The 26,103-nt window shown below is 39.6% G+C and overlaps 1 protein-coding gene and 1 long non-coding RNA gene across 3 annotated transcripts in view; one reads left to right on the top strand and one right to left on the bottom strand.

Moving 5' to 3' along the window:
- The window catches only part of WLS (Wnt ligand secretion mediator), a 44,601-nt gene that overhangs the window by 11,746 nt on the left and 6,752 nt on the right, over positions 1–26,103 (bottom strand). The window contains exons 2-4 of the mRNA XM_007433579.3: positions 18,226–18,498; positions 2,363–2,487; positions 1,249–1,410 (exon numbers count right to left, since the gene is read on the bottom strand). Of these exons, the coding sequence (XP_007433641.2) occupies positions 1,249–1,410; positions 2,363–2,487; positions 18,226–18,498 (560 nt within the window). The remainder of the gene's footprint in view (positions 1–1,248; positions 1,411–2,362; positions 2,488–18,225; positions 18,499–26,103) is intronic.
- Positions 9,662–26,103, top strand: part of LOC148214174 (uncharacterized) — a 41,169-nt gene continuing 24,727 nt past the window's right edge. The window contains exons 1-3 of one of the 2 annotated variants that reach the window (XR_015798390.1): positions 9,662–9,740; positions 11,232–11,277; positions 15,505–17,475. This is a non-coding gene — a long non-coding RNA (uncharacterized LOC148214174). Of the gene's footprint in view, positions 9,741–11,231; positions 11,278–15,504; positions 17,476–26,103 lie in introns of those variants that run through there. The other variant, XR_015798389.1, reaches the window with a different exon arrangement.

Raw genomic sequence — 26,103 nt, 5'->3', positions numbered from 1 at the left:
AGTTCTTAGTTACAGGAACATAAAAAGGGTTCTCATTAAATGTAACAAACAATGGATATTAACCACATTCAGAGCAGAAAGAAAATGCAAGGATAAAGTGCTGCTGACAATCACTTGCAACCAAATAATGTGGCAATAGTTGATTTAGCCACAGACACAAGGCTGAAGATAGAGAAAGAGCTCTTAAAAATTCCTTGCCTAAAAACAAAACAGGAAAGTAAAGAGGACAACTGACTTCTGTATTTAGGGTTCCAAGAAAAGTTTTCCCTTGGATTGCTGCCTGGATTTAAATGAGACCAGTCTCTCTTTGTAATTTTGTGTAAAGAAAATAAATAAAAATATAATCTAAGTATGCCCCTTTTGATTTTATCCCGTATTTTCCTAGTTTAGCTTCTTTGGAGATGTAGTAAGGAAAGTGGTATTTCTCTGGCTCTGTCTGCAAAATCTAATTCAAAGTTACGTGACAGACAGGTGCTGGCAGTCCAGCATAATGGCTGCTTGCTCCTGCAGGCAACCAAGGAAGTGATTACCAGCAGAGCAAGTGAAAAACTAGTTAATTTCATGGGTGCAAAGAAGCATAATGGCTGAAGAGGCATCAAAGGGGAAAATCTACAGGGAACCTGGAAACTATGTATAGGGACAGCATTCCACATTTCCAATAACTGAATTATCATATTCTTTTCTTCTTCTTTTCATGCAAAGATTATGTACTTAGCATTATGTGCTCTTATAACAGGGACAAAAGGATTCCAGGTTTTTCTGTTTTAATTGTCTTAAATAGTAATTATAACATTCAGGAAACAACCTTGATTTTTGTTTGCTTTATAGTTAGCAGAGTAGCTTAGCTACATAAGATCCTGTAATCAGAACAAAGCACCCCAAATAGTCACATGCCAATTCTGTTCCAATTCTACTTCCCCAGCTACCAAGCCTAAAGGTCAAATTAGTTAAGATTTTAAAACACAGTGGAAACTGGATTTCTAAATGCTTCTTTAGGAGCATTGTATGTTCCTTTCCATGCTAGCTTTTTGAAACAAATTCTATGTTCACACCTTTAATCTGGTTTCTAGTGGAATCCACCACAAAGCACTTGGAATAAAATAGGAAGCACAATTAATTCCTTATTCAGAATATCTCAACAAACCTGTGAAATAAATCTGGACGTTTGGATTCAGTTGGGCTTGCAGCTTGCATGTACGCTTACAGGAAGAAGGAAATTAGTATCGAAAAAAATTAATGCATACTTACCACTAGACGGATATCCTTTATTTCACCAATTCCTACATTAACACCTGCCTTTTCATTCACAGGAAGACGAATGTTGAGAAGATAGTATTTGTGAGCTACGGTTCCAATCTCCATGAATGGGAGAAAATCACAGTCATAGAACTTCCCTTCATGCTCTACAGTCTATTGCAAAACCAGACAAGAAAACAGTGCTATAAACGTTGGACACATCTACTCATAACACTGTTGTTTGTTTATGATGTGTGAACATATACACCATGGTTGGAAACAACGGCTGCTTTCTCAGGATGGGTTCATATCTCACATCAAGCTAAGGACAAATAAATCACAATGTAGATTTCCTTTATGTGTCTTCCAGGTTAATGGGACAAGTTTACTTAAAAATGCCTACATTTTTTGAAATGGCAGACATTTTCCCCTCTAACCCTAACTCTAAACTTATATGCTGCTTTTCCACCAAAACTGGCTGTTAAAGCAGCTAAAGATGAATTATATTTACTTACACCATTAAGTATAAAACTAGTATAATCAAACATAGCAATATAAAATAAAATAAAAAGAACACTGAAACTCTATCTCTTACCAAAGCCAAACCAAAATGTATCATTTGTTCAGCCAAACCTGGAAGCATGAAATAATTCATAATGTGAATGCTTTCCACTGGCCAATCTATACTGTAGTTCACACACTGGAATACTTTTATAGGGGAGGGAGGGGGGAACTTACGAACATCTACAGTGTGGCAAAAGGATTTCTGGATGTGATTGTGAAAACACTAGTAGAGTAAAAGTTTTGTTACTTTTCCAGTTCTGGGTTATCAACAAAAGCATTACTAATATAGACTTACTGGTCATAGTGGGTTAATAGCGAAGTACAAAGTTTCAGAGACAAACCTCCCTGCAACTCATTTATACAGTATTTCTGTGCTTAGAAGCCAACATTTCTCAAGACACTTTTTATTAAAGTTGGAAAGTGAGAAATCTTAGGAGAGTCTCCAGCTATGTTATATCTTTGAAAGAATTAATTCAGGGCATTTGAAAACAAGCACTACAAAAGATTATGCATCTTACTAGGACCAGCATTTTAAACTGGAATAGAATCACAAAGAACCTACTTTTGGAGCACCAAAAGTACAGTTGAGCTTTCGGGTCTCTACTGCATGTGCCATTTCTGTCCATTCACTGACTGTATCATCACGATATCCCAGGGACACATCAAGACTAACTTTTGCATTTTCTTCTGCAAAAACAAGAGCATAACACTTGTTAAATCTGTCAAATAATATTTTTATGGCAAAACCAGAGCAATTAATTTTTGCTGCCCCAAACACTGATTGACTGGTAACTCTAAACCTTCCTTGCCCTTCATGCCATGGCAAAGGAAAGTGTGACAATTCCTTTTGTGCACTGTATTATAGATTAAATCTTGTTTGGTGTAGCTAAAATATCACCCCCTCCCTCCACTTATTTTTCAGATTTTTTCATGGATGGCACATCTTTATACACACCTGTGCTTTGCCTAACAATCTATATAAAACCTCAATACTGCTTGAATTTGTCATAAATGAAATCTATTTGCAAGCAAGAGCAATGTTACTACATATCATCAATAATGATCTACATAAAATTATTTATCAAATGTATATCCAGCTGCAATCTAATCAGACTCTCAGCAGCTTGCAACAAAAGTTCGACACAAAATATATAATAGAAAAACCACAATACTTAAAAACAACAACAACACTACAACTACTAGGTGGCGCCACACTTCAAATGCTCTTTGGAAGAGTTCTATCTTCAATTTCTTCCAGAAGGGGTACAATGTCAGAGCCAACTGAACCTCCAACAGGAGGGAGATTCCGGAAGTCTGGTCCTGCTATGGCAAAACAATGTTTCCGGGCTTCAGCCTGCCTGACCTTCTGAAAATCAGGAATTACTAGCTGCTACTTCTGGTGTGATTGAATCCATTGGGCTGATGGAGAGTGGAAAGATGTGATCCTGAAAGCAACTTGGAGTCAAGCCATAAAGAACTGTATAGGTTAAACAGCACTTTAATTGCAGGCAGAAACTAACAGGCAGACAATGCAGGGCCTGCAATTCAGGTGTAATGTGATCCCACTGACAACTGCTAGTGAGCACCCAGATCACTGCATTCTGCCCTTCCAGGTGGTCTTTAAATACAGCCCCATGTATAGCACATTGTGGTAAGCTAAGAACGAGGGCCACACACACGGTAACAGTTTTACATCATGATCTCAGGTGGCACTGGAGATGTTGTAGAAGTCTTGTCCTAGTGCCTGGAAGCTATGAGGTTCTTGATGGGAGAGAACAGGTTTAAAATGAACCCCAGCAAGGCAGAGCTGCTATTTGTACATCAGAGCTCCTCTATGGGTCCCAATAATGCCTCTGAATGGGGCTGCATTACTCCTGAAGGAGGACTGTGACTTGGAGGAATCAGCAGGTGGATACCATGGCTGGTACACCAATTGCAGCCTCATCTGGGATGTGAAGTTCTTGTTACAGTATCTCATGTCCTCATCACCACCTGCTTAGACTACAGTACTGCAACATCTACTTCCTGAGAGATTATAGGTAAAACAAAAACAACAAAATCCTAGATAGTGCCCCAGTCACTACACAAGACCCAACTAGAATCCAGATTTGACCAAATTTAAGTGGCTTTGCTGGCAAAATGTTGTACTAACTGGTCACAGCAACCAGGTGGTAACTCTACAGGGTGGTTCTTCCCCAAAAGGGAATTAGTCACCCAAAAAAGGGCTGCTGGACAATTATTTGCCAATGCAGCAAGGGAGAAGAATGCCACACCTTTTTTACTGCCATGGAGGATGCCCCAATTGATAGCAACAATGCTTCGGCAAATTGTTTTGCAGATAATGGGATGCCCTAGGATCTCCATGACCAAAGGCAAAGGTTGATGCCTCTCTGAATAAAGAATAGAGAAAATTGATGTCAGGCCTTTGAAGTAGGCTCGATCAGGAAACAAACACCACAAAAACTACTAGAACTCTATTGTTGAAGGGTGTAATAACAGAATCTTGAAAGCCTGAAATATTTTTTCTCTCCCCCTCTTATATCAAAGAGAATCAAGCAGGGCAATCTTGAGTTTCATTTTCATTCCCTCCTCCCTTTCAAGGCTAAGCCAGGATTTATGTAATGGTGGTTGAATTTCTTCTTCAAAATTATCTCTGTGCTCCTCTCCACTTACTGAGAATCCCTCTCCACTTGTCAGCACTAAGAACAGAATATAATGGTGCCGTATCATTAACAATGCATATTTCCAGCCTGCATTTGAGTAAGACAACTTCTCTGAAGCTCCGCTTGCATACACATCTCTTACCGGTTTCAGAGTTATAATTTTATTGGGATTACATGGAGAGACACTCATCTAGAATGCTGGGAAGGGGTGTGGAAGGGTTTTGTGGTTCAGACCAGCTATTTATAAAGTACTTGAAGGTGTTTCTTTTCTGTATGGGTACACCACCCTTTTTTAGTTACTTTTCTATTTCTCAGTATGTACAATCTGTATATTTCAGATTTAAATGCAAGTTCTTACATTAAAGACCATCCATTTTGTTTATCATGCACACTTACAGTGGTGCTTAAGTTTGTGAACCCTTTTGAATTTTCAATATTTCTGCATAAATATGACCTAAAACATGATCTGTTCTCCACACATGTCCTAACACTAAATAAAGAGAACCCAATGAAATAAAGGAGTAAAAAACATTATGCTTGTTCATTGATTTATTGAGAAAAATGATCCAAAGCTACATATTTGTGGGTGGCAAAAGTATGTGAACCTCTAGGATTATGAGTTCATTTGAAGGGAAATTAAAGTCAGGGGTTTCAGTCAATGGGATGGGATGATAATGAGGTATGAGTGTGGAAGGTCCTGCTTTATTTAAAGAACAGAATTCTGGGTATTCACTATCAAAGTCTGATCTTCACAACACAGGGGTGTGGAAGTGTGTCATGGCTTGAGCAAAGGAGATTTCTGAGGACCTCCAAAAAATAGTTGTTGATGCTCCCCAAACTATTTCCAAAGAGTTTGGACTCCACCAGTCCAGTGCCAGGCAGATCATACCAAGATCACACCAAGAGCAAGGCATGGAATACTTCAGGAGGTCTCAAAGAAACCCAGGATAATGTCTAAGGAACCAAAGGCCTCTCTTGCATTGGTGAATATCTGTGTTCATGAGATCACCATCAGGAGAATACTGAAAAACAATGGTGTGCATAGCAGGGTTGCAAGGATAAAGCCACTACTCTCCAAAAAGAACATCGCTGTCCATCTACAGTTTCAAAAGATCACATGGATAAACCAGAATGCTATGGGAAAAATATTCTATGGCTGGATGAGACCAAAATAGGACTTTTTGGCTTGAATGAAAAGTGTTATGTTTGGCAAAAGGCAAACACTGCATTCCATCATAAGAACTTTATCCCATCTGTGAAACATGGTGGTGGTAGTACAGGTAGTCCCCAGTTTAAGAATGAGTTCTGTTCCCAAGTCTGTCCTTAAATCAAATTTGTATGTAAGCCAGAACAGTATTATTAATACTGTATAAGTAATATTATATAATGAACTTGAACAATCATTGTGTATTTAACTTGAATTTTGCTACAATAAGCTCTGTTCTTAACTATGGGTCATCCTTAAACCAGGAGTTCTTAACCCAGGAACTATCTGCATCATGGTTTGGGCCTGCTTTGCTGCTCTGGAGATGAATGGTGATGGAGCAGCAGTTTTCCTGCTGAGCTATGATACTATATTTGCTTTATCTATTTTAATAAATAGGCTAGCTACACATTTTAATTTTTATCTAGTTTTATTTAATAAACATATGCTCCGTGAGAGGTATTCTAAATCTGCTGCCTCTGGACCAGGACAGCTTGCCATCATTGATGGAACTATGAATTCTGAATTGTACCAGCAAATTTTAGAGAAAGACGTCAGGGCATCCGTCCTTGAACTGAAGCTCAAGAGAAAGGAGGTCATACAGAACAACCAAAACATATAAGTCATACGACCAAAGAATGGCTAAAGCAGAAGAAAGTTAATGTTTTGGAATGGCCGAGTCAATCCATGGGAATTGTTAATCCTAGAAAAATGTTGTGGAAGGACTCGAAGTGGGCAGTTCATGCAAGGAAGCCTACCAACTTCCCTGTGTTGAAGTGTTCTGTAAGGAGGAATGGGCTAAAATTCCTCCAAGCCAATGTGCAGGACTGATCAACAGTTATCAGAAATGTTTCATTGCAGTTATTGCTGCCCAAGGAGGGCACGCCAGTTACTGAAAGCAAAGGTTCACATACTTTTGCTGCACAAATATGTAGCTACCAAAGTTGATTTTTAAAAAAGCAAAAGGATTGCAAAGATTTTGAATTGCTGCACAAACGTGTTGGCAGACATTAAATAAGGTGAAGCCAGCTAAAGATTCATCTTGGAGCTTCAACGTATCTATTAGTAGTCCTTGTTGCTTGTATCTATACCTTGTCATATCCCATCCAAATACTTCAATGTTTACTTGTGTCAAATATTCTCTGTATATGAAAAAAATGTACATAATGGAAAATACTATTTTAAAAAGCTGGATGTTATCAATAGGAGCGCTATACTCTAATGCAATGTTTTCAACTATGCCAACTTTAAGATGTGTGGACCTCAACTCACAGAATTCCCCAGCCAAAATGCTGGGAAGTCCACACATCTTAAAGTTGCCAAGATTGAGAAACATTGCTCTGATGTATGGTGAGGAACCTGTGACCTTCCAGATATTATTGGACTCAAATATCAACCTCAGCCAAGATGGCCAATGGTCAGGAAGCACAGGAGCCAAACAACACTTAAGGGATCACTTGTACTAAAGATTTGGGCAGGCCTAGCCAAAAGCAGGGCTGGTGGATTACCCTCTCATTATTTTCATCCCAGTAAAATAGATGGGGACTACAATTAACCTTCTACCTGTTCTAAAACAAGTTAAAATATTCAAATGTAGAACCCTTTTTTTCATTCCCTTTCCCTAAAAGTGAAGAAGAAAAGATCTACATTCCTTCCAGGAGCAATGGTCATAATCTTCTATTAACATTACCCATTCTTAACTTTATGTTAAGTTCATATATCTGTTTGAATAAAACTCTTCATTTTATTCCACAGTAATGTGTGTGCATTTTTAAAAAATACCTTGGTGTATCAAATTAATACCATGTACTAGAGCTTTCATATTAAATGGATATGTATGAGTATATAAAAGAATCGTAGTTCCAACATTAACCAGTGCTGGATGTGTTGTCTAATAACAGACGAGTCAACTGGCTAACATAAAAATAGGGGTTCTCAGAGTATGCTATATTCTTGATAGAAAATAAATAAAGAAGTCAACTTAGAAGAAAAATGAAATGGGAACTACTTCAACATTTCTGGTGTTACTTATTATAAGTTTATAATGGCTGGCTGGAGAATTCTAGGAGTTCAAGTCCACACATCTTAAAGTTGCCAAGGTTGAGAAACACTGCTCTAGAACATTCATCTCGATCTTTCTTTTCTAAATGGATCATCTTTTTTCTGGATGCCAGAACAGATTAGTACTACAATTGAGGTCTGGTCCAAACAGAATAGATAAGTTACTAACACTTATTAGTTGGATACTATGCTTTGGTAGAGAAGTCTGCATGTCTCTCATAATTTGATTATAGTTTTCCAGATCCCATCCCTTCATTTATTTCTTTAAATAGAGCTATACATGAAGGGCATGGATGTACAAGCCCTATTGTGAGATTTCTGTTGTTGTTGTTCTTAGCATCGACAATGTTTGAGAGAATGTAAAAGAAATCTGGGAAGCTAGATTTCTTTTACATTCAGAAGGTGACTCTGCAAATTCTAGGCATGCAGATTCAGTACTAACTCCTACAAAGCAATCTCCATGTTGAGGTCCTTTTAAAGCAAAATAGCAAACTGCCATCTGAATTCAGTCTAAATTATTGAAGCAAGTAAAACAGGAACTATGAAAAATATAATTACAGAAATAATGAAAATAAGAATGCTAAAGTTTTGACTTAAAGTTACTTGAAAAGGTAACTTTCAGAACATTCCACTACCTTGTTTCAGAATTATCCTTTTCTAGTAATCCCCAAATAAGATACTTTTTTCTTTGGAAATTGGGATTCTCACGCAAGTCTCTCTAGCACTTCTCCCCACTTTAGTTCTGCTTCATGGTCCCATCTAGTCACATATATGGTTACTGCATATAAATATTTCCTTTCAGAATTCCATCCACTGCCTGGATGACTAAGCTCTTTCAACAGCTGTGTTATTGCTGGAAGACAGTCAATATTTTTCACACAGAGTATTTGTTTCATGGGGCTCATGCAAAATATGACTTGCTGCTGGATCAGAACAAAAACTGAAATCAGTTTGGCAATCTTAAAATGAGAAAATAAAAGGGGCCCAAAATGTTCAACAGCTTACATTATTTAAAATCAGATCTTAGTCACTTCTATAAGACAACAAAGTTTTTCCTCCAGTTTAAAAAAAAAAAAAAGCATTGTACTGAAAAAAAGGCTGCATAATTTTCACTTTTGCAGAAATTCCACATGTACCTTCTTCAAACACTGAAAGATAGAATCCAAATATTTTAAATGAGTGAAACAGTAAGAATCATTCCTTGCTTGTGCACAAACAATTCCAGTAGCTACTGATCTATTTTCCACTACTGAAAGACTGACTTGTCTTCAGCCCTAAGTCTCGGTAGCAACCATTTTCTTCCATCTTCTGCTGGGTCATCAAGATCATCCAAGCTTTCCTCTAGATATCGCTACCACCACTTGAATTAAGATAGATGGTGACCACTAGATGGGGGCCTATCAGAAGTAGCATCATCTTTCCTCTCAAAGTTTAGCACAGCATATAATATGATCTTTCTGTGATTTCCTATAGCTGCATAGACTGATGCTCGCTATTACCTGATTCTTCTATTTGATGGTGATAATTATTTTGCACTGTTTTATAATCTTTCTTGTAATCTGCCCTGGAAACCTTTTATTGCTAAATGGGTGTTTTAAAAATGTGAAATACATGGATACAGATATATATGCAATATATAATCCCAAATAAAACATTCCATAAGAGAGGCATAATCGCTGTCAGGTTTTTCTTGACAGATACTAGAACTGAAGGTCATGCAGGCAGTGATAAGGAAGTTTATTGTTAGAACTAGGAAAATTGATAGAAATGAATCCCAATGACTGCCAAATATAAAATACAATGCTTATTTATAGTACAACCAAGGTTCAGTTCTAGTGCCTCTTTCTCCTGCCCATGTGATATAGCTGGCTGGAGGCTTTCCACTTTGGGGCAGTAGGAACAATTGCTATTTGTCTCTTCTTACAGTACTGTAACAGACTAGCCTGGTCTTAAGCAGTTTGCATCTGACCTTGCCAGAACAAGCTCTCACCATGATGCTGGTTTCATTTCAGGTAAAGACAAGATGTTGCTTGTTCCTGTGCTTAATGCTTAAAATCAGCAAAAATATTCTGCTGAACAATCTTTTTCTTTGTGTCAGTCTAATGCTTGCACAAAGATAATTGATTCATGTATTTAAATATTACATTAATTCTATTCATAGCAATAGTTAAGTGAAATACAATATTTAGCCAGTAGAAAGACCTAATTTCCATAAGTCTGCATAAACAATATCCTGTAGAAAGGGGGGGGGGACACCTTCAAGGTCACCAACAGCCTGCAGGATGTATTTTAGAATTTGCATTATCTGGAGAATACACACCCGCACACTCACACCACAAAATATTTTTGAAGACAATTCAAAGATCAGGATTTTAGGTCACCATCAGAAAACTTCTGCTCATTAAATGATGGTTTTATAAGGACTCAACAACATTATTACTCACATCATTGCTGAATTTCAGCACTGTGCAAAGTAAACAAAACACAGTAAGTAATTAAATTTAGATAGATTGGTGACTTGAGCTTCCCATCATCTTCATTTTGTGACTCAAAGCAGCCCAGGGGTACTGGCCAAAGGAAGCAAGTGGACTGAGTCACATAAATGAGTCAGTGAAGCCATTTTTATTCCACTGGTGTCCCCCAAGATTTTTATATGTGCCTATATACACCCTCTGCAAATCTTAATGTCAAATACCAAAATAACTCTGCCCACCAGGAAACAATTGGAAGCAAAAAATTATGGCAGATATTTTAGGACTAGGTTTCTGATTGCATTGCCTAAGAATAGAAAAAAAAAAAGGCAATGAGAGAATGTACTGAATGTAAGAATAGAAAAAAAAATTAGACAATGAGAGAATGTACTGAAAGCCAAGTTAGTAAATAGTTAGGGAGAAAAAGCAGATACAGGAATGCAAAGAATGTTGTAGAGTCTTATAGATAACAGAATCTGCATGCATTCCATGGCTTCTCTTGAATCATGCTAGAATAAGAAGACAAATGAATTATGTAAAAAAAGACGTGAACTGAAGTATTCCCAATACAACTATTCCTGGCCAAAAACTTCAGTCCTATCAGAGACAAACACTGCATTTAATACTTATTTCCTAAAGGCATGCCAGTAGGTGAGATGAGTAAAAAAGAAAAAAGAAAAAAGAAAAAAGAAAAAAAAAGCTTGCTTAATGTTAGTTACTATATCCAAATCATCAAATTTAGGCAGCCTATGTGAATGTTATGCAAACTAGTGTATTTGCATAAATATGCACACTTTCCTTTTTTCTTTTTTAAAACAAATCCCAGGGTGATTTACAGCACAGTAACAAAAGTAGAACAGAAATATAAAATTAACAATAGGAACAATTTAAAATCACTAATAAATCCAAATAAAATTCTGATATGGGAAACCTGTCAACTTCCAACTTGAATGATACATTAAGGTATCTATGTTAGAATTATAAAGAACTTATAGATACAAAATTCATCTGGGAATCTCTGTTGGCCTGCAGGGACGCTGCTCCACAAGTGGCCAGTTGTGATACCCTGTTCCTGAAGGTGGGTTTGTGATACCCTGTTGTGATACCCTGTTCCTGAAGTTGGGATTGTTGCTGCTGTACCAGCCTCCCTGCTGCATAGCAACCTCCCTGCCTGAGCTGCTGGAGGCCGTTTCGGGGCTGGCAGTGGAGTTCCCCAGACTTATGGTTCTGGGGGACTTCAATTTGTCATCCCTGGGATGTGCCTCGGAGGCAGCCCAGGAGTTCATGGCCACCATGGCAGCCATGGGCCTGTCCCAGATTATTTGAGACCCAATTTGGGACAGTGGTCTCAACCGGACTTGGTTTCCTTGTCAGAGCAGTGGCAAAATAATCTGAAGGGGGAGTTACATCTGTCCGCATTGTCATGGTCAGATCATGCCCTGGTGATCTTGAGATTCTCTTATCCAACCCCCCTCTGCAGGGAGGCAGGACCTATTCAACTGGTCTGCCCCTGGCAACTGATAGACCCAACTGGGTTCCAAAGGGAGCTGGGGGTTATACCCGAGGATCTGCTGCATGGTCCAGCGGAGGCCTTGGCCGCTGCCTGGAATAGGAAGGCGACCGGACCCTTGGACGAGATCACGCCTGTGCAACCTCTCTTGTTCCACTGAGCCAACACTCCCCGTGGTTTATGGAGGACTTGAGGGTCTTGAAAAGAAATAAGAGATGTCTAGAGCGCTGCTGAAGGAAAACAAGGACCAAGTCTGACCGAACACAGGCTAGAGCCGCTATTAAGGCCTACCTTGTGGTAGTAAGAGCGGCGAAACATCAATATTTCTTCGTTCTTATTGCATTTGCAGAATGCCACCCAGCGGCCAGATCCCTTTTGGGAAAGGGGGGCCTGGTGGCCTATTTACAGGGCTTCACAGAGTAGTTTTCTGGGCATCTGGAGGATAAAATCGCTCAGATCCATTTCCAGTTGGATTCCAAGCATGGGGCATGGCCTATGGAGATGCCCAGGGTACGGACTTATCCTGTTACCTGGGAACGGTTTGATCCTGTTGGACCTGAGGAAGTGGATAGGGTCCTCCAGACTGGTAATGCCACCACTTGTCAACTAGCTGGCTGGCCAAGGCCGCTCGGGAGGTGACATGTAGGTGGTTCAGGCAATGGTGAATTCATTCTTTAGGGAGGAGGTGTTTCCAGTCGCCTTTAAAGAGGCACTGGTGTATCCCCTCCTCAAAAAACCATCCCTGGATCCCACTGTGCTGGACAATTTTCGTCCAGTCTCCCACCTCCTCTTTTTAGGGAAGGTGGTTGAGAAGGTGGTAGCATTGCAGCTGCAGAGGATACTGAGTGAAACAGATTATCTGGACCCTTTCCAGTCAGGTTTCAGGCCCAGATATGGGACGAAAACAGCATTGGTCGTGCTCATGGATTATCTCTGGCAGGAGTGGGATGGGGGTAGTGTATCCATCCTCACTCTTCTTGACCTCTCAGCAGCGTTCAACCATGGTATCCTTTTGGGCCAACTTAGGGAGTTGGGCGTGGGTGGCAGTTTTGTGTTGGTTCACTTCCTTCCTCTAAGGTCAGTCCCAATAGGTGTTGATTGGGAGCAAGGGGTCCAGCCCACAGCCCCTCTGTTGTGGGGTACCACAGGATTTGGTACTCTCACCACTCCTGTTTAACATCTATGTGAAACTACTGGGAGAGATCATCTGCCACCATGGGATGAGGTATCATCAGTACGCAGATGATACCCAATTATACATCTCCATCCCGGGTGATTTGAGTGATGCTGTGACCACCCATTTGCGGTGCCTGGAGGCTGTGGGGGTCTGGATGGGGAACAACAGGCTTCAACTGAACCCTGGTAAGATAGAGTGGCTGTGGATTGGAGGCCCCTCTGTATCTGGGGGTCTACCATCTTTGGTTCTTGGTGGGGTTGCACTGTCCCAGACAGACCCGGTGCATAATCTGGGAGTCCTCCTGGACTCACAACTCCTGTTTGAAGAGCAGGTGGCAGTCATGGCCAGGAGGGCCTTTGCGCAACTTCATGTTGTGTGCCAGTTACGCCCCTTCCTGGATCAGGAGTCCCTCCGATCTGTCACTCATGCCCTGGTCATCTCGTTTATTCTATTGCACTCTACATGGGGCTACCCTTGAAGAGTATCCAGAAGTTACAGTGGTTCAAAATGTGGCCACACAGGTAATCGTGGGTGCCCCAAGGAGGGCACATGTAACATTTTTGCTACGGGAGCTGCATTGGGTTCTGGTTTGTTTCCGGGTCCAATTCAAGGTGTTGGTTATCACCTTTAAAGCCCTTCCTGGCACAGGTCCAGGCTACCTGAGGGACCATCTCACCCCCACTACATCGATCCGTCCCACCCAGTCTGGCAGAGAAGGCATGTTACAGGTCCCATCAGTGAGAGAATGTCGATTGGCAGGTCCTAGGAGAGCCTTCTCTGCTGTTGCCCCTGCCCTATGGAATACTCTCCCCCCAGAGGTGAGGCGGGCCCCGACCCTCCCAATTTTTGGGAGGGAATTGAAGACTTGGCTCTGCCAACTTGCCTGGGGTGAGGAAAGATACAATTGACCCTGGAGATGGCTGGCACCTTGACCATGCGCCCTGAGTTTATTAACATCTAATTAACATCTGCCTCTTGGATGTATTATAAAGGAAGTGTGTTTTGAACATATTGTAATTATTTAATTAATACCTATCTATTTTAATCAATATTTTATTTTTACTGTAAACTGTCCAGAGTCACCTCACAGTGAGATGGGCGGTGACAAATTTGAAATATAAATAAATTTTTTTTAAAAAAGTGCTATAATACTCTTCATCTCTTGACTAGTTTCTTCATCAATTTAGTTTCTCTTGCTGCATAGCACATCGTTTTCTGGACATCTTTGTTCACCTGCTTGCAACTGCAATCACCTCTCCCATGTGCTTTCACATGCTTCCAGTCCTCTGCTTGCCTTCCTGGCTGTAACCATACTCTTTTTCCTGGCCACGAGCAAGCCTCCTGCATGAATTCTCCCACCTGAGACTAACTGTCACTACGGCTCATATTCCTTCAGGCTTTGGGCCCAACTGGCTGACCAGATCATATGGCAACCCTATGCTTAAGGCTGTCTCTGTCTGAAATGTAAATGGCATGGAAGAAAACCATGATGAATAATTTGAGTTCACAATTGAGCGTCCCACGGTCATTTGCCCCACATATTGTTGCTATAGACAAAGTTGCTCTTCTTGAGGTTACTGTTACCTTTCCTTCCTGATCTTTATTTTGTTGGGCAAAAGGTCTGAAGTATGCAGACAACCACCTCACTCCTTCTGCCCCAAATAAAGCAGTCTGTGGGGATCAAGTACAACAGCCATGCTGGTGTTAGCAACAGCACACAGGGCCCCATTCTCCTTTGGAGGCTCTTGGAATGAATGAAGCAAATACCTAAAAGGGCCTGTTAAGCTTTTTGATTGGCCCTGCTAAAACACAGAAGTCTTTGTAGCCTTTTAGAATTGCAATTGCTTTACAAAGTTTTTTTCCCTCTCCCAAAATTGAACCTGAATGAGGAGAATGAGGACAAAGAAAGCAAGCATCTCACGTAGTATATACATTCATTCAGCTGCATAGCACCCCATAAGGGATATTTGCACCATCTTCACTCAGCTATGAAGGTCACTCACTTGACGTGGCTTTTGGGAAAACAATACGGCTCACCAATGCCACAGAGTTTTTGAAATAACTACAACTATAAAGTCCAACCCTGGTTAGAAGTTGCATGGGGGATCACCAGGGAATTCTAGGGTTGTAGGTTAAACTGGGAAGTTGAAAAAACATCCTGGAGAAACACAACGGCAAAACATTTCCATATTGATGCCAAGAAAACTGCCTGAAGCATCAGGAACTGAGATTTACTTGAGGTTATTTTTATTTTTACCGAAGCTCTATACAGTACTAGTACTAGATGAACAGAACTGTAGCAGAAAGAAAGGTAGGTACATGCGCATTAGGGAATGCTCCAGCACTCAGTCCTCTCCTCTATTCTATTTAGTATTTTTATGAAATTGCTTGGGGGGGTGTACAGTGCCAGTTAAGGGTGTGGTATCATCAATATGTTGATGAAACCCAGTTATGCATCTCCACACCAGGTCAAATGGGAATGTGGTAGAAATCCTGATCTGGAAGCTGATCAGGATCTAGATGTGGAGAAACTGGCTCAACTGAAGCAAGATTCAAAAGCCTTCTGATTCTGGAATTATATGATGTTTGGATCTTAAATGGATTGTATTCTCCCACAGAGAATAGACCCACAATTGGGATATCCTCCTTGATTCAGGGCTCCTGCTGGAAAAGCAGTTGGAGGTCATAGCCAGGAGGGACTTTGCCCAGCTGCTACACCAATTGCAGTCTTACAGAGAACAGGAGGCAGCGAAGATGCTCACTCATGCCCTGTCATCTTCTATGTGGATTACTATAACTCGCTTTACATACAGCTCCATTTGAAGAGTATTCAGAAATTTCAACTGGTATAAAATGTGGCATCCTCAGTGATTACAGGACAGTCTCATAACTGCCATGAAACACTTCTACATTGGCTACTGGTATGTTTCTGAGTGCAGTTCAAGATGGATCATCTATAAAGCCCTGTAAGGTTCAAAAGCTGACTATCTATCAGAGTGCATATCCCACACAGATTCTGCCTGTCCTGTCCAAGTAGAGAACACCTGCTGAAGGTCCCCATCTACTTACAGGTACAGCAGGAAGAGACTGAGAGCAGCTATTCTCTGTGGGATCTCCCTTCTTGTAGAACAATATGCCCCTTATGGCAAAGGAGGTTCTCACTTTCATGGCCTTCCAGAAAAATGTAAAAACTTGGTTGTCTCAGAAGGCTTTGCAGGGCCTGCGTAATAGGGAGTTGGCAGTGTCAGATGTGTAACTATAATGTAATTTCTTAAATCTTATTGCATTTCATATTATTTACATTCGTTATGTCATGGTTGGCCTTTGTATACCACTTAAGTGTCCTTCAAGACTGAAGCAGCATATAAATTTCATAAATAAATATAATAGACCCTGCAGCTAGTATTCCTGCCACAACTTGATATCTTTTAAATCTTCCAAATGACATATGACTTTACAGAGCTCCTATGATTGGGAAGCTTGACATACCAAAGTCCCCTTTGTGGGTTTTGCAAACATAGCCAGCAGCATGGACTTACACCACCTTTTTCAAGTTTTAGAATCCAGTTGGACTAGTTGAGGATACAAAATCCAGCGTTTACCTCTAGTCCAAATCCGCTTTCTACTATAGCTCTACAGATGTGCTGGTGAATGCCTGCAAAGAACTACAGTACATCTTCAAGCATGGAAATTATATAATAACCAAGCATTTCCTGGCCAATGTTGAGGACAATGTTAAAACTTAAACATTTCTATAGTTAAGGTAAAACAGCTAAAGCTAGCTCCAAACAGTCAAAATCACTGCCAACTATTACCTAATGTTAATGCAAATTAGTAAAGGATAAGGATTAAGAAAAGCAGCACACTGGATGATGATTAAAGCCTACATAATAAAAAAAGCTGTTAAGAGTAAATTCTAGTCTGGAATCAGGCCAGTTGATACTTTCATTCACCATCTAGAAATGGCAAAGACAAGGTAGAACTATATTCACTCAAATTAGAGAGGAAAAGCAAGCCAAGAATGATCTCAAATGATTTTCACCTTCATGGTTATTGACTGCAAGAACAACATCAGTCAGAAAGGAAAACAACTGATGTCAGATGAATTTGGAACAAATGATTATTTTTGTCAGCATTAGTTGCAAACTCACAATTCTTTAAACAATTATTATCCTAATTAATCTCCATGGCACCCATACATTTCTTCCAAATTTTAAAAGGAAATCCCACGAGAATCTTAGTGCTTGTTGAACTGAATTAATTTTAAATTAAAGTAGCTGATGAATTTTAACTCATATTAGGATGTACAGTTCTAGCAATTTTTCACATGTCTCATATATTCCTGAAAAAATATGCAATTGTTAGATAAAGATGGTGTGTGTGTATTTCTGAATCTTAAATTATACCACTATGCATATTTTTTACTAGTACCAAATTTTAAAAGGCTTCATTTACTACTTGGAATATTTATACGTAGCACCTTTAGTTAATTGGATAGAATATTAACTTCTGTCATCATTAAGTCAATTTGAAGATTATAGCATACTATTTGTGGGAAAATCCACTTTTATCCATTTGCTCATGTTAAACTGATATTATGGGATAAACCAGTTAAAATCCATAAAAACACTATGGAAAATTTGAATTGATGCAGTGATTTTTACTTTAGACCAATTATTGAATGCTAATGAGTTTGTATTACTTCCTGTGTTAAAGAGAAAATATCATTGTTTTTGCACTAACAATATTTTACAACAACTATCACATATTGATTTGAATCAGTGGCATTTCTGCTTCAGAGACACCTTATTTATGAGAAGTGATTACCAAATGATACGAGACTAAAAACCAACCATTTGTTTTTATAAGTAGTTGTCAATAAAACAATTCAATATGGAAATATTAAATACTGAATAGAACAAGGAACTGGAGATCCCCATTTTGTCTGAACAATGAGAGAGAGTCTTAATGTATGAAAAAATTCAGTAAATTTAAATTACTATATTTTAAATATATTTAAAATATATTTCAGATTCACCCTACATTACATATATTAATCTGACCTGGAGAAAGGTTTTAATATTGTCAGATGCCCATATTATTTTGAACTATATACCTATAATATTGAAATTGATGGCCAGACAATGGGAATAGATTCTCCATACCATTTTCATTTCTAAGAGATTAAAGAGGCAGATTATATATGGATCATTGTAATGAAATATAGTCATCCTTCATTGAAATTTTAGTACATGGACACCAACTAATTTACATCTTCATCTTTTTTTACACTTACTCCATTAACTTCCATTAACTCAGAAATGCCTCCAAATACTTACTAATTTGGTTGTTAGTCTTGAAAGCAATGTCCATATGCAAAATGCAGAGAATGAATTGGAACCAAGGGCTCATCTCATTCTTGGGAAGTGGTATGTGAATGGCAAACACAATGTCATTAGCTTCTATTTGTCTGTTCACAGCTTCATCCAAATATCTGAGTTTGTCACACTGGTTAGGTCCCCAAGGTATAAACCATTTTGTCTTGTGATGGTTTTTCTGCAAATCTATGCACTTTGCTGCCATATAAGGCACAGCAGCAGTGGGATCTGGAGCTGAAAATTAAACAAATAAACAAACAAAAATCATAATCATTTTAGCACTCACAAAACACATAGAAAGAAATCTAACTGGGTGACTTTGGCCAGTCACCCTCTCTCAGCCCAACCTAACTCATAAGGTTATTGTGGGGAACAACAGGACGAAGGAGCACCATGTAAACTGCCTTGAGCTCCTGAATGAAAGACAAGATGTAAATCAAACAAATAAATCTGGCAGTACCCAAAATAACACTACTGAAGTATCAATTTACCAAAAACGTTTCACATAAAACATCAGTGTTACCACGATCGGAAAAGCAAGCTATTCACCGACTGGAACTTCACATGGATCTAGGAAGTGCTTCCCAATCTTAGCAACTTTAAGATATGTAGACTTCAACTCCCAGAATTCCCCAGCCAGCCATGCTGGCTGGGGAATTCTGGGAGTTGAAGTCCACATATCTTGAAGTTGCTAAGATTGAGAAACATTGATCTAGACAGATTCCTTGCCCTCTATATTTCTGTGAGTGGTATCATATATTGTACTAAGCAAAGATTCCTTAATTTTGATTTGTTGAATAAGGCACCGATAGTTCAATTCACACAAAATGCTAAGTCCCCCCCAAGGTATCACAATTTAGTGCAAACTCAACCGAAAATTGCTCAGGGAACAGGGCTAGAAGGATGCAGAAAATGTTGACAGGCAGGTCTCTACTCTTAGAAGGAGGTTCTCAACAGGCAAAAGGGACACCTATTTGGCTTAGTCAGCAAGCCTACACAGAAACTGTAAAACGACTCAAAGTTTTTTTTTATTAAAATGCCATCTTTTCCATTTATTCTTCCTTCTGGTGTCCATAAGACAGTTACTGGTGCAATGATAATAGGTTAATAAAGCAAGATTTATTAAAATGTTTACATTAAGATATGCATGCCGATATATTTGAGTGTATTATCACACATATTTAATTCAACAGTATACAAGGCAAAGTACTGAATAGAGATAATCTGCAATCCATATTAAGAAGCCAGCAAGAATAACCTATAAACCATTTTCTCCTACTGATGTCCATCATAATAGATGGATATTATTGGAATTCAACCAGCTGCACCAAGGTGAGTTAGGCAGCCCTTGGCTATGGATCCAGTACAATGTAATGAAAAAAAAAGTCACCTAAGAGAGTCAATCAGCTTCTAAATCTATGCAGGTCAGTTTTCAGAATCAGATTATACATCAGAAGGTTTTACTGTATGGTGTAGCTTGGCACACAAAATAACCCCCCCCCCCGATTCTGAAAATGGCAATGAATTTCTACACATTCTTCCTTTTGTTTTGCCTCACGGAGCACACACTTGTATCACTAACACTACTCAATTAGCTGGCCTCTTAATCCTGCCCATCAAGCAGTGACCTGCTCCCATGAACCAAATGAATGTCCCTGGGCCTCTCACCCACTAGAGGTCTCTTCTTGTCTGATATTGGATTTTGCAAATTTATTTCACAGTATGATGAACAAACTGTTAAATACGTGAAACCAAATCATAGAAGCCTCACTGGAAAAAAGACTTCTTCTCCCTCTCTTGCACACACCCACTCTAAGATACACTGGCTGTGGTTTGTTCAGTGGCTATTTTTTATTATTAAATGTTACACCTACACTTCTTTTTTCATTGAGTCTATTATTTTTTAAAAAATAAGAACAGAAGATTGGGCTGCAAGCACAATGGGGATCCCAGCAGTCATGCTGCTGCAGACAACAGTTTCAACCCTACTTTAGGAACTAGAAGTTTTTCATAAACTATTACCTATCTACTTCAATCTTAAAACCACACCTTCAATATTCTATTAATGGATTTTTTCCTTACTTTTTAAAATGAAACTTTAGCAAAGTACCATTTCAGGAGAAAAATATTATCCAGAAATTGTTTTCCTAGGCACAGGAAAAGCTAAACAAAACTTCCTTTCATATGAAATCAAATAGCAGGCAGGCTGTTTGCATTTTTTTTTAAGTTTATGCCTTTCTTGTTCTGAATCTAATCACTATTGCTGTCTAATGTACAACAGTGTAAAAATGGAAGCATAAAAATGATTACTGTCACACTTTGCATGGAAGTGGAACACAATATGTTTCATGCTAGCTTTGTTTCCCATTTTCTTTGCAAGGACATTTAGCCATTTCAGAAAGAAACTCTTAGTCTCTACATGGTTCAATATTCTTTTCTACTGAGTAGTATTAAAGATGAAACCTGTAATGAAAGCCAAGTGGTAATAGTGATCTAGGGCACCTCCTGTGATAATTAATAAAATACATACATTCCTTTTTCTTCACACATCTTTGCCAGGGAAGATCCTGTGGAACACTAGTTTAAAACAATTTATAGTTGTGATAGGACAGCTAAACTCACGCTGATTTCATAAGCAGAGAACAGGAGTGGATGAGTTAACATTTTCTGTAGGACACAATTTGTTGAATCATCTACTTCAAATACAAAAACTCAGAGAGTTTTATCTGAAAAGCATGTCTGGAATGTCTGGGTCTTATTTAGGAATATTGTTTTAATTATTTAGTGCCAACTACAAACTGCCTCTTTAGATGTTGGGAGATTTGCTGGACACCAAAATTAAAATCTATACTGCAGAATCGGTTTAAATTTGTACCAAGTGTCTTTAAAATACGGATCACTGACTAAACAATCTTTATAATCCATATAAGGTAGCTACTGATAAATGGAAGAAAAGTGAAACACAGAATATGAGGCACTTTGAGGATAAAATCACTTCTTTTCATCCTGACTTGAATGCTACTTTTGTTATAGTACATATTAAGGTGCCGTTATCTTGTCCAATTGTATAGGATTGGTTGTTTTTGAGGGCAGGGAATGTGGACATTTGTAACTATCCATCAGTGCTCTCCTATCTTGACTTATTTGATCTAGCTAAAAGGAGTTAATTTGATAGATGCATGGAGTGAAGAATGCAACTGTGCGTGATGAACTAGTCCAATCATTTTAAGGGAGGCAATGGTACATCAAAGATGCACAAAATATTTCTAATTCAAAATAACTGTTCCATAATCAGTCTTCCACAGCTGTTTTGACCCACAAATACAACTCTTTGAAGCAAGGAGGTTGAAGGGCCAGTATCTGCACGGTTGCAGACCTTAGAAACTACAATTTTTCAGCTCTTTTCAGCAATGAATACAGGCAAGCTTTTGGGATGGAATTAGTTTTATTCATCTGATAGATGACTTCCTATGAATGAGGCAGAGAAAATACAACTTGATCTTGCTTGTTCTCTTAGAATCATTTGATACCTTCAACCATGACATTATCCTGAATTATTTTCAAGGACAGTATCGGATAGTAGATAACTATTAATCATTGCATGAAACCACTGGGCAGAGAGTTTGGGGGCAGGGTGTTATCAATATGCTGACAACACTCAGCTCATCTTCTCCTAACATAGGATTCAGGAGATGCTGCGCATTTTTTGAAACAGTGCCTGGACTCAGTGTTGGGTGGATAAGGCTGAACGGTGAGAGTCTTTTTAAATAATTCCAGGTACAATCATTACGGGAGCCTGCATTATCTCAGAAAGAACACATATGCAGTTCAAAGTTTTGCACTGAACATATGAAGTCCCAAATTTGGGACTGGAACACCTGACAGATCACCCTCTTCATTACAGACCTGTGTAACTGTTAAGATCATCAGCACAAGTTCTGTTGTGTATGCCAGAGACTAAACCTGCCATAACTAAACCTGCTGCAGTGATGTATAGCTCCTAAGCCATAGCTCTTGAAGAAGCAAACTTTTCTTTAAAATGCACTATCTGCTTCCCAATTTTTTAAAATGCATGTTTGTGTGTAGACACTTAAAAGTGACATGTTTGGCTTTCCTCACCTGATGTAATGGTATGTGAGAAAGACTTTGAGAAACAAGTGGAGAGATGCTGCCTAGGGAATGATCAAATACAGTGGTACCTCGGGTTACGAATTTAATCTGTTCCGTGACTTTGGTCGCAACCCGATTTGTTCGCAACCCGAAGCAAATTTTCCCATAAAGTTCAATGTAATTACCATTAATCCGTTCCGGCGTCTGCGGACCACGCATCAAGAGCGGAAAAACGGCCACAGAACATGCGGCAGGGTGGAAAAACGGCCGCGGACCACGCGGCAGGGCAGAAAAACAGCCGCAGACCACGTGGCACGGGCGGAAAAATGGCCGCGGATCATGTGGCACGGGCGGAAAATGGCCGCAGACCACGTGGCATGGGCAGAAAAATGGCCGCAGACCACGTGGCACGGGTGGAAAATGGCCGCGGACCACGTGGCACGGGTGGAAAATGGTGGATCCGGTTCGTACCCTGAGGCGGAGTTCGCAAACCGAGATAAATTTTTGCGGCCGGAGCTGGTCGCAACCCGAAAAGTTCGTAAGCAGAGGCGTTCGTAACCCGAGGTACCACTGTAATGGGTGGAGGAAGAGGCTCAGAAGGACCCTAATTTCTCAGGCTGTAAAGGTGGTGTTAGGAGATTTGTATTTTCAAACTTGCAAGATTGAAGTCAGCCCTTCAGGGTAGATGAGAGGAAACATGACCAGATGAGCTAATTCTACTTTATTGTAAGGCTACATTAACAGAAGCTTGCAAGTCTGAAAATACAAATCTCCCACTGTTTCCTTTATAGCCTGAGAAGTTAGGGAGGGTCCCTTCTGAGCCTCTTTCTCCACCCGTTATGCAGCTGTGGGCTATGCCCTCTTATCTGATTGCTCCCTAGGCAGCATCTCTTTGCCCCATTTCTCAAGATCTTTCTCACATACCATTACACCTGACTTTAACATAAATGAAGACAGGTCACTGATTGTTGACTGAAATAATATTCAATTGACAGCCAATGCTGCCTTAGAAACTGAGGTGATCCTTCCCACTCCCACCCATCTTAGATATAGTTGAGTTCTGGTGGTGGGGAACTCTTCCTTGAAAGAGGGAGTTGTCCTGCTGTCTTAAAAGAGGCAGTGGTTTGCCCCCTCCTCTAGAAGCCATTGCTGGACCTAACTGTACTGGACAATTTTCATCCAATTTCCAACCTTCCCTTTCTGGGGAAGGTTATGGAGAATGTGGTCACATAGCAGCTCTAGGGAACCCTAGAGGAAATGGATTATCTGACCAGTTTCAGTCAAGATTCAGACCTGGGTTTGGGACCAAAACCTCACTGATCACACTTGTAGATGACCTCTGGCAGGAATGGGATGGGGTTAGTGCATCCATCCTTGCTTTTCTTGACCTCTTGATGGCTTTTGTTACCATTGATTGTGCTACCTTCTGGACTGCCTCCAGAATTTGGAAGTGGGTGATAATATATGTGCTGGTTTTCTTCCTTCCCTCGAGGTAAGAGCCAGTTGGCTTTGAGGGGGAGCAGAGGTCTAGCCTACAGCACCTGTTTTGTGGGATTCGACAGGGCTTGGGGCTCTCTCCACTCCTGTTTAACATATACATGAAGCCTCTGGGTGAGGTCACCTGATAGCATGGGGTGAGCTATAATCAGTATGCTACAGAATGCAGCAGTGCAGCCAGTTGTGTGTGCTCTTCAATCAGTGTGTTATGCCTTTGCTCTGCAAGCTGCATTAGCTGCCAGAATACTTCTGGGGTTAATTCAAGGTGCTGGTTACCTCTTTATGGCATGGGTCTGGGTTATTTGAGGGAGTGCCTCTCTCCGATTATGTCTACCCATCCCATTTGGTCTGGCTGAAGAGGTGCCATCTGGTGGGGCCCAGGAAGGGAGCATTTTTTGTTGTGGCACCTACCCTTTGGATTATTATTATAGTAATTTATTTAAATTTATTATACCTGCCAAGTCCCATAGAATATTATTCACCCAGATATTAGACTGGCTTCGGCCCTGTTAAACTTTATGCAAGCCCTTAAAGACATGGTTCTGTCATTGGCCCCGTGGATCTGTGTGGCTGAGGTTATGTTGACTAGTTATTGGTAAGTTTGGTTTTTATCTCGACTATGGATCATCACGTGCATGTTGCTATTTCTTTGTTTTTTATGCTGTTTTAATTATTGTTATCCACCTCAAGTCATGAACTTGAGATAGGTGGCCGTATGAATTGAGATTATATAAGTATGTGAAAGCAGAGGGAAGGGTACCATCTATTTGGAAGTGGGGAGAAATATGGAGCTTCCTTGAATGGATTCAAAGGAGGTTCTTCTGAATAGCCTTCTTCAACCACAGAGATTATTCCAAAATTCATAATGCAGCAATAGACCTCAATATCAGTCATTTCCCCTCAAGCCAACTCATAACTAGGGGTCTCTGGGAAACCATGGGAGACACAACTACTATGACCTATTTAAGCACTAGAGGAGCTAAACATATTCAGGCTCTCATTTCAACATTTAAGCCATATCCAACCTGATATTAAAAGGTATCCATAGGAGTTTTGCCCATTATTTCCTACAGCTCCTTCAGTATTATTATTTTCTGACCCTTGTTCACACTCCTACAAATCCTTTAGAAAAATCTCAATTGCATGGTGTCTACACTGATTAAAGTCTGAAGCCTAGTGACCTCATGTGATGTTAACTGCTCCCATGCTCCAAAAGCATTCTCTTTTTCTGTTCAATTACCCCCTTCTGAGCAGAGGCTATCACCACCAAATGAGTGCATACAAAGGCCTTCTGCTTCATTACACTAACTCAACAGCAGGATAGGAATAAACAAGCTAATTTATCATCCTTACCTCTCTCATCTTACCAGCCTAGCATCTTTTCTTTTTTCTTTCTTGATTTTAATTATCCAGTAACATCAAGCTCACTAAATTCATAGCATTTAAACCAACCCGGGGCCCTCTAGATGGGTTGGATTATAACACCCATCACCCCCAGCATTTCTAATTTTTACTGGGAAAGGACAATTTAAACCAGTTTTATTTATTCTGAAAGCAGACACTTTATGACAGCTTTTGTAAAGACTTCAAGCCTTTATACACTTTCATATGACACTGAAATTAAAAGATCTGAGTAAATGTGTTTGGGGTTGTGCTTTCAGGATTGTAAAAATGAAGTTTCACCCATATGTAACAGATTTTAAACATATGGAAAATTAAAACTATAACAAAAATAAAAGTATAGAAGAGAATAAATTTGTGGTCCAAATTAAAATACTTCCTGTTACCAGATATTTTTTCTCAGATGTTCAGAAACAAGACAAAACTCTCCAGGTAATAAGGACAGAAGATTTCAACTAAACCAAGTCAGCAGCATAATTGGGGGCCCTTATTTTTCATACCTGGCAGAAGAGCAACCATCATGCAATCTTTCTTCTTTGTTGTATCAGGACTAGAGGCACTAAAATCATGGCCTCATGGTTTATGAAGCATCCCAAGGAAAGAACATTCTGTTTCATTTATGAAAATTAAAGCCTATCTGTCCTATCCCAGGTGCTATAAAATGCAGAAAGAGCAGGAGAGTGGAGATAGAGCCATTAAGTTCTGATTTGATTATTATTTCTTCAGTGCTGCCTTTTTATTTTATTTTCCCTTGCATTGCTCACTCCAGGGCTACTGTGGAATGGAACAGGCTGTAAATAGAAACAAATAAACACATACCCAAGGGAACCA

Source organism: Python bivittatus, unplaced genomic scaffold, assembly GCF_059951505.1.
Source record: "Python bivittatus isolate LINGU-HERP-01145 unplaced genomic scaffold, Pbiv_v1 ctg000700_np1212, whole genome shotgun sequence".
Lineage (NCBI taxonomy): Eukaryota > Metazoa > Chordata > Lepidosauria > Squamata > Pythonidae > Python > Python bivittatus.
This window is presented reverse-complemented; position numbering and strand designations above follow the sequence as displayed.